The 14935-nt window shown below is 35.9% G+C and overlaps 1 protein-coding gene across 3 annotated transcripts in view; it reads left to right on the forward strand.

Moving 5' to 3' along the window:
* Nucleotides 1-14935, forward strand: part of LOC129004169 (trichohyalin) — a 36760-nt gene that overhangs the window by 7431 nt on the left and 14394 nt on the right. Inside the window, exons 1-3 of one of the 3 annotated variants that reach the window (XM_054432621.1) lie at nt 15-168; nt 11119-11191; nt 11743-11872. In XM_054432621.1, coding sequence (XP_054288596.1) covers nt 102-168; nt 11119-11191; nt 11743-11872 — 270 coding nt within the window. In that variant the 5' untranslated portion in view covers nt 15-101. Of the gene's footprint in view, nt 1-14; nt 169-11118; nt 11192-11742; nt 11873-14469; nt 14539-14935 lie in introns of those variants that run through there. The other 2 variants (XM_054432622.1, XM_054432623.1) reach the window with 2 other exon arrangements.

The following is a 14935-nucleotide window of genomic DNA, read 5'->3' on the forward strand; positions in this document are numbered from 1 at the left end:
GTTTGGTTGGGGTAGACGACCTGTTAGCGGGGCGGTCAGTGGTCAGTCTAGGGAGTGGGCATTGCGGCCAGTGGTCTATGGGAGGATAGACGGCTGACGTAATGGGTACTCATGCCAGACGGTACTCGTTGGTCGAGCAGAAGAAGATGCAATGGGCCAAGGAAAGAGGTTAGTGATCGTGCTTACCCATCATCCATGATCATCCTACCCAAGATTCATTCATCTGTAGTTTGTTTATATGTCACAGTTACTTGATTGGTTCTGAGACACACTCCGATGGACCAGCTGACCAGCATTCAGCAGAGATCGCGTGTTTGTTTATTTTCTTGTAGAACCTATTCAATACCAGTTTGCAAAGTGGGTAGAGTGGAATTCTACATGTAACATATTTATGGTTTACGGAAATATGCTTACTAAGCCAAATGGACGTAAGTCTAACTTTTCGTTAGGGGGTGGCCGGGATTCCAGATAATTGATCCCATTGTTTTAAAACTCAAGGTGTTAAGGCCCAATCAATATTCAATTATGTATAATCAACCCCAATACACTTGTTATATACTGTATACAAACACAAAGAAGAAGTTGAACATATGATGACAAGAACAAAACAACTACTACAAGAATTTCAATTACAAATGGAATAATGGAGAACTGAAATGACTGGTACAGTGGTAAAATACTTCTATAAACAAACTTCATTTAAATCAACTTATCAAAAACACAAGGGTAGATGTACCGTACAATCTCTGGTTTGCTACAGATAGTGAAGTCCACTCTTTTGGTCAACACTACAACACTAACACTAACCCTACTCAAAAGCTTATGAAATTCTTCCCTAGAGTTAAGGGACGAAAACAAGTTGCACGTTATTGAAGTACAAGATAAAACTTAGGCGTCGGCGTATTTGTTCACATTGATACTTGTTTTAGCCGATGTCCAACTTGTGAATCATAGCAAATGCTTTTTACTGCGGAAATCATAGTTATACGTATACATTCTCGGAGATCACATCCCAGTTTGGAGTTCTTATGCAATTTTTTAGAGAATTGTTAGAATATTCAAAAAGGCCGCAACTTTAGCATTAAAAAAACTAAACCGTCTTCCGATGAGGAAGAGTCTTTTCTAACGTCTACAGTAGTTCACTCAAAATAATATTTTTTGTCCTAAGAAGCTAGGCACGAGTTTGGTATTGGTTTTCACATTACTTCAGGCTATACCTAGGAATTGCGGCTATATCACTTAGATATAATCCATTGGTGATTTTGCGGGATTTGAAATTTTCTTAGAAGTCTAAATTCTTATTTCTAAAGATTTAAATTGACTGCCATATTTTACTGGGTTAAGATGGACACCTCTAGTTTGCGTTGTTAGTTTTCTTTTATCACGACCTTCAAAATGAGGGGTCACTCGATGGTCTTAACATTTCAAATTTTTGAGTTTCCCCCAAAATCCTCCATTTTGGGCTTGCGAACTAAGTAGCAATTAGGCTCAAAAAGTACTTTATAACATGCCATAAAGGTGTGCAGAGTTTAGTTTTTCTATTGTGAACCGTTACAACATTTACGGGGTCCTATAGGCTTGGAAAGCTATAAGTTAAATTTCACTTCTGAGGATTTCAATTAATTGACTGCCATCTTTCACTGGGTTGAGATAGAGGCCCCTAAATAGTTTACGTTTTTTGTTTTATTTTATCATCAGGAGCTTCAAAATGAGGGGCACCTTCATTCGATGGGTATTACAATTTGAAATTTTTTAGTTTCACTCGAAATCCCCCCTTTTGGGGATGTACACTGTGGGAATAACCCACATCACCGCCAACAATTAAAGAATAAGGTAAGAGTCAACCCCATACCCCACAACACGAAGTGGCGGTTATGCCCAAAAAGTACTTCATAACATGCCATAAATGTGTGCAGAGTTTAGTTTTTCTAGTATGGGCCGTTAACTCATTGGCAGGGGGTCTTGAGACTTTTTATTAACCCTGTCAGTAGCGGCTAGCCCATAAGGACTCTCGGACGCCGCCCTCCCAACAATACAGAAATCAATATTTTTTTTATTTATGTAATAAAAAAATAATATGTCGTAATTAAAATTAAATTACAATTATTTACGACTACTTAATCAATATGATAATAATATGAAATGAAATAGTTTTAAATTTTGAATCCAGTAATGACTGTTTTGCGATAGTCGCTTTCATAATGTGGATTGCGGACGGCGGCAACCTCCGTCCCAAACTCAATGCATGTAGTGTTATGGTAGAAACACCTAACAGCGCTGAGGGTGCCGTGACGTCATTCCAATGCTTTACAATAGGGACTCTGGGGCAGAGTCCAAAGCTGCGCGCGCATCCATAAATCAGGGCAGCCACCCTAAACTGGATAATTCTGCATCACACACGATTAGGATAGGAAGAACCATGTTGGCAGCGCTGGAGCCATCATCCACACTGTCACTACCATAAACATAAACTAACCTCACTTCTTTCCATGTCCATGACCACAGTTCAGTTATAGTTTAGTGCCAAACGACCTGTTGTTTTGTGATCAATAGTGTTTAGTGATAGTGATGGAGGCCTAAGGAAGGCAGCGGTAGTTTTTTGAAGATTGAAAGAGCTAAGTAGAAATTATTAATAGTTATACTTAATTGATTGAGTTAGTTAGTTGGTATTTTTGAGTCAATAAGTTACGTCTGTAGTTTTAGTATAGGCTAACCTAATCAACCCGAAAACGAAGTAAACTAACCATAGGTAAAGTGACTCGGACAACTTTAGTTATAGTTACTTATTATTAGTCTTAATAAGTTATTACGGGTAAATTTGCCGTGGGTTGAAGGCCTAAATCTAAATAATAATGGACGGCGGCATTTCGTTGTCGTCGACGGCTAACGTCACTAATGAAGTTAGCCTGATTATCAATGAAGGGATCAAAAATATTGACCACAGAATTTCTTTGAAAAAATTAGGACCTCCTAGACCTTTCATGAACATAAACCAAATTCAAAACAGTTCAAAGAATAAGAATAGCTTCACACGAAAATTTTCGCCACATATGTACAATCATGCCGATTGGCTATGTGGCTGTTCAATTAAAAATTCATTTTTCTGCTACACTTGTTTGGTCATGGGGGTTCAAGATAGAGCATGGACTGTAGACGGGATTTCAGACCTTAAACATCTACTGGAAAAAGTAAAAAAACACAAAACAAGTGAAAAGCACATAAATGCGTCAATAGAATATGCTGTTTTAGGTAAAGTTGATATTAGATGCCAATTGGACAATGCATATAGGTTAAAAATACAAAAACAAAATGAAGATGTTTCGAAAAATCGATACATTCTAAGTAAGCTAATTGATGCAATTAAATTTTGTGGAGCGTTTGAATTAGCATTACGAGGACATGATGAACGCGAAAATTCAAAAAATCCTGGCATATTTCGTGGTTTGGTTAACCTTATGGCGGAGCTGGATGTAACATTGCAACAGCACATAAATCAAACAAATAACCGTGTTTTTGGGTCTGTCTAAAACCATACAGAACGAGTTATTGGACTCAATATATTACGTTTGTCTGCAAATGATTCGTGACGAATTGACACAAACCGACTATGTAGCTATTGAAGCCGACGAAACAACAGACTGTGCCACTTTATCCCAACTAGTATTTGTTATTAGGTACGAGCTGAATGGCACGATTCACGAGCGATTTATCACTTTTATTAGACCAAAAGGCCATGATGCAGAATCAGTTAGCGAAACAATTTTTGAAGTATTAGAGCAATTAAACCTCGACAAAACTCCTGATAAAGTCATTGCCCAGAGCTACGATGGGGCTTCCGTAATGAGTGGCCAACACACGGGAGTACAAGCGCGTGTAAAATCTAAATATAAGAATGCAAATTTTGTCCACTGTTACGCACATCAATTAAACTTAATCATTGAACGCAGTGCTACACAAAATAAGCAGGTTAAGATATTCTTCAGTAATATCGAGGGGTTTTCATCATTCTTTTCCCAGTCAACAAAGAGAACTGCAGTTCTCGATGAGATAGTAAAACGTCGTATTCCAAAAAGCTCAGGTACTCGGTGGAATTTTAAATCCAGAATTGTAAGCACAATTTTTAATTATCAAAGAGAGTTGGAGGAATGTTTAAGTTACATACTCGACGATGACACCAATGACTATGCCACAATAAATAAAGCTGTTGGCCTAAGAAGTATTCTAAAAGACGAAGACTTTATTTTCTGGCTGGACTTTTTCAATCAAATACTGCCCCACAGTGACATTCTGTACAACCAACTGCAGCAAACAACAATTGATTGCGTCAAGGCGTTTAAGTTTGTAGGCGATTTCAAAACTGTGGTAGATCGCGTAAGAAACTCGACCATGTTAGATCAACCGAGAGATAGTGAACCCGAATCGAGCAAAAAGCGGAGAAGATACGACGATCAAAAACGCGTTGTCGCAAAGGAAGTGTGTGACATAATTACGTCGGGAATTGATGACCGTTTTACGTTTGTAAATCATTTGTCCGCGGCAAAACTGTTTCAGCCAAGTTTGTTTGGGGAGTTTAAAACCAAGTTTCCCGAAAAAGAGTTACACGCTGCTGCGGAACTATTTAGCCTAAATAAAACTGAATTGAAACAGGAGTTAAATGTTATTTACAATAGGGATGATTTTTCAACGGCCACAGGGTCATTAAGACTACTCAACTTTGTCTATGACAACAACCTCAAAGATGTGCTTCCAGAGTCAATCAAACTTTTAAAAATCATAAGCACAATACCTATGACTACTTCGGAAAGTGAACGTTGTTTCTCTACTTTGAAACGAATTAAAACGTTTACCAGGAGTACCATGAAACAAGACAGACTAAGTGCGCTTGCTATGTGTTCTATCGAAAAAAAGCTGTTGTCAACTTTAAACTTCAACGAAAAAGTAATAGATCACTTCGCCGGGCAGAAAGAAAGGAGGATGGATTTCACATTCAAACAGTACAATTAAAGTTAGGCCTTATCCTCATGGTATGGTTTTCTACTCATATTACCGTGGATGTTTTAATATAAAATACAATTAGTCAAGCCTTACCCTCATGGTTTGGTTTTCTATTCGTTATTGCCGTGGGTGTTTAAATTATACAATTCAATCATTGTCAGGCCTTACCGTTTGGTTATCTACTCATTATTGCCGTGGATTTTTTACTATTAAATTATCAATTGTTAGTTATATTTTCAATACAGTGTAGTCCCGTTTTACAAGGCCGTAGGCAGGGAGGGGGGTTAGAGAGTCAAACCCCTCCCCCAAAATTCCGAAATTGAGCAGTACAAATTAAAACTAGGTTTAAAAAGTTGAATTATGAAATAGAAACCACAATAGAGGATTAATTGTTATGTTTTGCAATATCTATTCATATTTAATATAGGCCTAGTTCTATTGGGATAATAAATCTGATCTATTAAATAAATTGGTAAAAACTATTTAAAAAATATACTTTACTTTATTCTACTTATGTCTATTTGCTCATGCATGACAAACAACAGGTGAAATGGGAGTTTTTGGACTATTATTGGACACAGTTTTAGGCGTTAAAATTGCTTTAAAAAGTCACCAAACGGCTTTAAAATTTTAAAAATTTTTCCGGGGGAGGACCCCCGGACCACCCTCTTTTATTGGGGGGTGCTCCACACCCCCCAAACCCCCCGGAGTCCCCCCCTAGACAAGGTCCTAGAGCCGCCACTGAACCCTGTGTCCACCCTGTATAAACTTAAACACTAGCGTTTATGTAATCAATGAGGCTACATGTGCATGCTGATATGGCTGATACCATCGATGTATGTAGGTTATATACATCGATGGCTGATACCGATGCCTGTGTAAGTTAGAAGTTAGCAGACAATTTGACAACTAGGGACATGAAATCATCTGTTTCCCCGTCCTCGCTGTCGCGATCGCTTACGTTATATAGCTGGCTGACTGCTGTAAAAATTGGATGCTTACGACTTTCCATAGCGTAATATTGTTTTATTCGTCGTGCTACATTGCCCCACAAAGTTTATCTATGTGGAAATTAATACTACTCCTGCCATCGCTTATTTAGTTTAATAAAAACTATTGATCTCTGTTTTATAACATTGCGTGTTTTAAGGACGAAATGTATGTTTAAACTTATTTTTCCAGGGTCCAATGGGGGGGGCTTTAGCCCCTGTAGCCCCCCCCCCTTGGAACCGCCACTACTGTTGTACCGCAATACTGTTGTATAACAGGGTGTCCACCGACCAGGAAATCCGGGAATTATGCGTGAGTTTTTTTTTAAACGGGAATTTATGAGTGAATTCTGTATTTCTACCTTTAATGTTAAATTTAAATTTACCGCGATCGCCCATGACAACAGTGACGTTTCTGTAACTGCGGGAGACGATAATATGTCTACAAACAGCCGCGAGGGATGATCCAAATTTTACCGCGATCGCAGAAGACGATGATGATATCAAACAGGCTTACAGAGCCTGCGAGGGATGATCAGAATATTGCCGCGATCACGGAAGATAATGATAATGTCCACACGGCCGCAGGAAAAAGTCAGAATTTGCCGCGATCGCGGACGACGATGATGACGAGCTTCACACGACTGCGCGATATGATCAACGTTTTGCCGTAATCGCGGCAGGCGGTTACGGTCTTCACGACCGCGGGATACGATTACGATCTCTACAGGATTATCAGAATTTTACCGCGATCGCGCAAGACCTGTTTTGGATAATGTCCACTAGACCGAGGGAAAAGATCAGAATTTTGCTTCGTTCGCGGTAGAATTGCCGGAAACGGTTTACGATGTCTATACGGCGACGGGAGACGATAATGAGGTTAACACGGTCGCGAGGGATTATCAAAGGCTTACCGCGATTGCATGCAAATACATAAACCAACAAATAATTTATTTTCCAATTATTGGCACCCCCCCCCCAACAAGCCAATCGCCTCGCGCCCTAGGTACGTGCCTTTTCGGCAAATCGTCCCTGCACAAATAATTATTCGATTACAGCTGATTTTATCAAAGAATGTAATCGTTTCCAAGCTCTAATTTAGAGCAAGAGAAAACGATCAGCTGATTTCCCCATGCTCTAAATTTACTTTTGTTTGTTCCCAATCCGTTCTCCACCTGCCCACTGTGCTAGTTTTTCAATCAATATATATTGAAATCAGCTGTTTTTACCGTTTAACAATACAATGTGAACAAAGCTATGTATTATTAGCTTCTTTTGCTGCGTTTTAGCTTGTAGTGCGTTTAATGAACAATGAACATAACCTTGAACTTATAATTTTCACTGTTATGAAGGCTTCATAGGTTTTATTTTTATATTAAAATAATTGTTATCATCTAAGGCTTACCTTACGATCCAATTGATTTATTGTGGAGACCTTGGGTTCTACGCCGGAGCGTTATGTCAGTCCTAGGCTAATAACGATTAATAATAATTAATAATGATAATAACGATCCAGAGGCTATTTCTCAAAAATTAAAATAATATTAGTTAGGAACTAAAATAGTTTTAATTTTGCTGAGGTCTGTTATTCTGTAGCCTATATTATTTTTGCTTCGTGCTGAAAAGTATCGCTCACAAGTACAAATAGTTATTTGTGTAACTAGTGAGCAAAGTGGCATACTTGCACTCGTGTTACACATTATATTTTTCCTACAGTCACTATAAAGCATATAAATAATTAGTCTCTCAAACACTATACAACACGTTTTTAGGTTCAGCTGGCAACACAAATAGGTGCCCTAGCAAGAAAGTAGTACCCGGTCCGTATCAATTCGCTATTTTTCCTTGGCCTGAAATGTGTTTCGCGACTTGAGAATATAGTTCCGTATGTTTTTGTAATTTGAAGTGGTTTCCGCGCCTAAAAAAATGCTTTAAAGGTATTTTCTTGTTTATTAAGATCGTAGGAATGTTTTAAAACCTTTAAAAGAAAAGTCCAGAAAGTTCAGAAATACCAAAACTATAAACACGAAATGACAGGTTAAATCGTAGTTATAATAGTCAATCAGCTGCTCATAATATTATTATCTTTAAGTGTTACCAACCTATTTCCAAGCGTACACGGATTACGTGCATAATATAACCACGCTGTTTTGTGTTGTTTCGTTGGAATCCTGATGTGCGCCAAAGTATAAACCGTACGACAAAGTATAAATATGCAGCAATTAGCATCTTTCTGTACTATAAACAGTACAAGGAAGCCAACTTTGTCGGGTGACTGTAGGAAATAGTTATTTGTGCAACTAGTGAGCAAAGTGAGGCAATTGCACTCGAGTTGCACATTATATTTTTCCTACAGTTACCTAACAATGTACATGTTCTCTCACTGATTTGAGAAAGCAAAGTGGCCAATTCGCTCATCAGCGAGACAATGTTAACATTGTCTCACTCTAATTACTTTGTCTCACTCCAGATTTGCAACGTGAAGGCACGAAATAGTGAGCGCGTAACATGCAGGCAACGTCGTATGCGCGCGAAATACGTTGGCAGCACTGGCTGTAAATCAGCTGGTCAGCTGTTGTACTGTTGTATTTGTCACTTCACATTAAATGTTATATTAAAAGTTCACTTCTGTGTAAAAATAGGTTATGTTTCTTCACCAATTTATTTGTTTTATGGTAACTGTAGGAAAAGTATAATGTGCAACTCGAGTTCAAAGTACAATTGCCTCACTCGAGAAACCATTCCTCACTCGCCTACGGCTCGTGAGTAAGGATTCTCTCGAGTGAGTCAATTGCTCACTTTTCTCACTAGTTGCACAAATAACTATTTCCTACAGTTACCTAACAATGTACATGTTCTCTCACTGATTTGAGAAAGCAAAGTTGCCAATTGCTCATCAGTGAGACAATGTTAACATTGTCTCACTCTAATTACATTGTCTCACTCCAGATTTGCAACGTGAAGGCACTAAATAGTGAACGCGTAACATGCAGACAAGGTCGTATGCGCGTGAAATACGTTGGCAGCACTGGCTGTAAATAAGCTGGTCAGCTGTTGTACTGTTGTTGATCGTGTTGATCATTAAAATGTCATATTAAAAGTTCACTTCGCTGTGTAAAAATATGTCACGTTTTTTACTAATTTTTTTTGGTTTTATTGTAACTGTAGGAAAAAGTGATTTTCCGCACTTGCTCAAATCAACCTCGTCAAATTCACCTCACACGTGAAATTTGGCATTGCAGTGTTCGTCTTTGCCTAAAACATGAAACTAGAGTGTGCACCGTTTGCTGTAACACATGCTTTTTTATCTCCTATAAGTTAAAAGTTGTTGTACTGATTACTATTCAGTAAAATTGTTAGATTGACTACAAATATACCAAATTTTTGGACGATTAAAAAAATTAATTCCAATAGGGATTTAACGTGGGATTCAATTAACAGACAACCATATAAAATCCCAAGTCCATTCCAACAGCCCAATGCCTTTCTGATATAGTTTAGTGAAACATGGTTCCATTATCTAAACCACTGCTTCATTGTTGTATCATAATAAAACTAAGCTGTACTTCTCACTTGACACTTGATAACCTCAACCACGTGCTTATCACTTATCAGTGCAAAGTTAAGATCAGCATTTCTTGCCTTCACTTAGTTAGCACTTAACAAAGATATTTACCACACATTGAAATATGTATATTTTTGATTTACCTAGTCAAAATATCTATTACAGTTGAACCTCGTTTGTACGAACCTCGATAAAACGAATTCCTCGATAAGACGAATTTTTTTAAATCCCCTTGACACTTTCATATAGGTCAATGCTAAAAACACCTCTATACAACGTAGTATTTAAGTTAAAAACCTCCATAAGACGAATTTGTTTGTGACATGGGCTAGGACTGATTAACCTCTATACAACGAATATGCTTAGCACAAAACCTCTACAAGACGAACGTGACCTCTATAAGACGAATTTATCATAATCTTAACCTCCATAGTACGTAGTTTTCAAAACAAACAGAAGCTTGTCTCAACATGAAACCCCCACCCATCCCTCCTCCTTCCTCAGTCATTGTTTGGAGAAACCTTGGAGCGAGGAGAAACCTCTATAAGAAGAATAACAGCAGCATTAAACCTCGATAAAACGACCCTCTTTATTAAGAATACCTCTATAGTACGAATTTTTCCCCTACCCCTTGAAATTCGTCTTATAGAGGTTCAACTGTATAAAGAGCTAAAATACTATTATTAAATATTGTACCATGCCCTGAACTTTGTTAAATATACCAAAAGACTTCATATAATTAATAAAAGTTAGCCGATTACAAAAAATAAATTTAAAATCAGAATTTTAACTTAAGTATCTATGAAAAGAGAATCTGTTTTGTTTAGTTATTGATAAAGAGTGAAATCTGAAGGGAAATCTTACTTTGCTATCTTGTTTAACCCTTTAACGTCTTGATGATTGTAAAAAATATACTCTAGTTTTCACGTTTCAATTACTTTTAACAGGAGCTAGTCATCTACAAAGTAGGAAGATTTTTAATAAACATTCATATTTAATCGTAAAGATTAAAGTTAAAGGTACATAATTAAATATGTACAGGATCAAAATGGTTGATCTATATACTAGTTTATGTTAGAGGGGTTTTAAAGGCACCTCCTACTACATTTTCAACCAATTTTAGTTTTTAATTCTAAAAGGCATTGCAGTTTTAGTTTTGTTTCTAAGAAGCTACCAGACGTGGTTTGCATGTGCTGGGCTGTGGACTCGAGTTATAATTATGTGCCCCTTTCCACCTACCTAGTGGAGGAATTTCTTTCTTTCTTGCACTCCAAACAAACTCAAAATCTCTTGCGCAATGCGCACCTGGGCCTGGGCTCATTTATTACAGAGGCCCTGCCAGGTGAACCACATACAAGGTACAGTTTACAGCCATATTCAATGATTTATGCTTTCACAAATAGTTATAAACAAAAACAATGCTGTTGTTATGATAGTTATGATTACCAACATATCAGCACTTAGGGCTTACAGTGTTAATTTTAGTTTGGCACTACAGTAGCCAGATTTTTATATTATTTTAAGTTTACTACTCTGTTGATTTACAAATAAATATAATTGTTATTTCAGAAGAGATGAGTGGCAACTGGTTTTGGGGAGGTTTCTCTAACCGGCAGTATGATGACTACAGGCCTTCAATCAGGTAAATTACAATTTATTGTCTTCATAATGTTGTGTCATAATGTCTCTAGTTGTTCTAGCTATTCTAGGGGTCATTTACTGTCATATTGTTTTCCTTTCCCATCGTATGAATAAATAAACATCTCATAAAACAAGTTTTCAGTGGCTGCACACACAGTAAGGGTTGGTAAAACACACAGAGTTGAAAATAGCATCCATGCATATTGGGTACATTTGCTGCAATGGTTGGACAATGAAACTATGTCATGACTCCCAAAGTGCAAATAAATACTTTGAGTCCATACGTGTACCATTTAGTATATTATGTGTGCATAGGATTATTTCAGTGAAAAAGTAAAACAGAACAATATTTGATCCAGATGATCAAGTTGATGGAGAAAAAGGTTTTTGATTTGAGAAGGAAACAGGTTTTTGTTACAGTACTCAAATTATAGATTTTCTTTTAAAAACTTAACATAAAATTCATTATGTAAAAAGTTATCTTAATACTTTAAACTTTGGGTCATTTCAGGACTGGTGCAGTTCTAATAGAAAAGCTATTTTTATTTTTAGAACTCGATTTGTATCTTCTTACGAGTTGAGGAGAGCCGAGGTCAGCTGTGACAACTCAGTCGCTATTGAGGACAAGTTTGGTCGCAGAAGAAGTCCAAGTCTTCCGCCAATCTACAAGCACAACTATCAGGTAAAGGTGCAGTGCTGAAATAGATAGCTATCAATTTTTTGATGTTTTTAAAAATTATTATTGTATGAAACAATTTTTTTGGTTTTATATTTGCAATGATGCTACTAATGACTCTCAATTTCACATTATTAATCCTTCGCTCATGAATCATAATTTAAATGTAAAAATATAGAAATGGAAGATCAACAAAAAATTTTAAAAGAAATTTAATATGATACCTAGGATCTTTTAAAATTATTTCTAAAACTTTAATTAAATATTAGCAGTTAACCAACGCGCGTTGCTGCACTAACAACTATTATTTTAAATGGTAATTTGTTCTTTATGATAAATAATAAAAATGTATACTAAAAACAAAAATAGAATATTATATGGGTATAGACCAAAAGATAAAAATTTAAGGCATTGCTATCTCTTTTATTGTTTATAATACTTTGATAAAGGTTTTTACTTTTTGTCTTTACTTATTTAATATTGGAGAATTTAAATGTTATTGAGTGCACAGGTGTGCTGCGATTGGGGTTTCATATATTTGGTCTTATCCAAAAGTAAAATAATTTTCTGTGCTACATTCTGTGAAAGCAGTGTGGCACTATTTCAAATCATGACTAATACAGAATGTTGTGATTATTCAAACCTACAAAACAGTTGATGAAAGGGTGAAAGTAGACCTTTTAAGTTATATTTATTTGTAAACATTGTAGTTCAAAAAGTCCAACATTGGACCTCTTAAAACCCTCTGGGGTGGAGCCCTTTTGACTGATCTGCACCAAACTTCACACAAACCATGCTTGAATAATGCTTAATAATGCCTGAAAGTTACATTATAATTTGTCAAACGGTTTCTAAGCCAATAGGGTATATACATATATTCATATTTCCTCTTTTATTTTATAGAAATAGATTTCTTTACAAATATATAGAGGTTTTACAAGCGACGATGTGGGGTAAAAGCTACTGCTATTACACAACAAACACAAAGTGTAAACACACTTCAATCAACAGTCAATTGATATTATTTTGTTTCTATAGAAACATTTAATTTTATTTTTCAATCTTCATAAACCAAAAGTTAGTTCAGTCTGAGATATCTAAAAATACTAATAAAGGAAAAATAGGTAGATATATTTAAAGGTATCAAGATGAGCCAATTTAAAAAAAATGCTGTTTAATACAATAGAAATCAAGATGCCTCAAATAAATGCACTGATCAAAGAAGAAAACAAGAAAAATGCATTAGAGACTCAACAAAGAAAATATTTTCAACCAGGAAATGCCTAAACAAAGGAGTTAAAGTACAAGTGCAAAGAAAACCAAAGAAGGAACAATAATTGATTAATTGATCATAGAACTTGTAAGAAATATCAAGAAGAAGAGGAAAGAGACTATGTGATGGAATGCTAGAAGTAAAAGAAACCAAATAACACCAAGAGTTGCCGATGAAGATGACAGTGAACAACACTTGAATTTAGAAGAACAACGTGAAAATTAAGTATTATATCATGTAATATAGTATTAGGTGTATTTTCAAGTGTTAATACTTAGTATTGTATGTAATTTAGTTTAGTATTAATATTAAGTGTCTTGTTATATAATTATAAATCTGACCGAGTGAGGTAGCATCATGAACTATGCTGCCTCACATTCGGGAGGTCTGACTATCAGACCGGCCATTCTGAGGTGAGTTTGTATGGTTTCTTACCTTACTCAGGCGAATGCTGGAATGGTTCCCTCAAGGGCCATACCCCGCCAGGCAGAATGGAAGACAGGGCTTTGTCCTAATTCTGTTTGGTTTATCAAGTCCCCAATAGGTAAAATAATTTTAAAAAAATAATAAATCAGTGTTTCTCAATCTTATTTTGTGTATTACTCTTGAAAATATGGTTGAATAAAGTAATTTTGGTGTGTCTAATAAAAAATAAAAATAGATATATAACTATAAACATGAACTATAAAACATACTATACAACTATGAAATATGAAGCAAGCTTTCAAGCAAGGTATTTAATGTATCTTGGATTTTTGGTTATTTAATTTTTCCCCTATTCACAGAATTTACTTGAATGAAAAAAAAACAAACAGTATTTAATAGAGTATTTTCAAAGTAATTTTTATAGACCTTTTTGTTGCAAAACATACTCATCCGTTCTATACCACTTGTGTACAATGAAACGTTAAAAAAAAAAAAAAATTGAACGGTGTATTCTGAAATTGAAACAAAGCACTGTATACTGTGCAAAAACTGCCTAATTTATCGAGGCACATTTCTAAGTTAGCTGTATGATATTTTTCTCGCATAAAAAGGCTTCCTGGAGTATGCTAAGTCCATAAAGGAGTTCTAGATTTAAGAGGGTTTACCTATGATACTTTTACAACAAAACTAAAGGTAATAAGTTGGTGTGAAAAATCAATCACTACAAAAATATGTCCATTAAATCATGGAAGTGTGCTAATATAAGTGAGAGTCGCGTGGATATGGAAGGTCATTTGACCAGACATGCGATGAGGTCAGCGGTAACCTGGATACATTGGTAATTTTTGTGTTATCAGCAAAGAATCTAGAACGCCACCCAATCCACCCCATTTGTGCGGTCAGTCGGGTATTGTACACATAGTGTTGCTTGTATTTAGGAGGTGGCCTGATTATGATTTTGAGTGTTTTAAAAGTAAGTTACTTATTTTATGAACTTAAATTTTATTTTTTTAAGTATTGTATTAAATTTAAATATACTTTTAAATGCATTTTTAGTTACATTACATTGATTAGTTGTTACGGCTAGAACCAATTAGGCTGTTGTGGAATACACCCTAGATTTAGCTGAAACTAGTCGATCACACTAAGTATCTCCCTCGAGTCTATTGTGTGCTCTTGGCTGGTCATGGTCAGTGAGTCTTACGACTAAGTTTGAAACGGAATGGTAAATTTTTCATCTTAGAATTTATGAAATTATAATACTAATAGACTTTTGATTCACTTCAAATATGGTATCAAACAGGAGATTGAAGTGATTCCATACCATTAGATTCTTCTCTTCTTTCCAACTAAACATTTTTGCATAGAGA

The sequence above is a fragment of the Macrosteles quadrilineatus genome, unplaced genomic scaffold, assembly GCF_028750875.1.
Source record: "Macrosteles quadrilineatus isolate MER2022 unplaced genomic scaffold, UCM_ALF_1.0 Scaffold_9__3_contigs__length_116548681, whole genome shotgun sequence".
Taxonomy (NCBI): Eukaryota; Metazoa; Arthropoda; class Insecta; order Hemiptera; family Cicadellidae; genus Macrosteles; species Macrosteles quadrilineatus.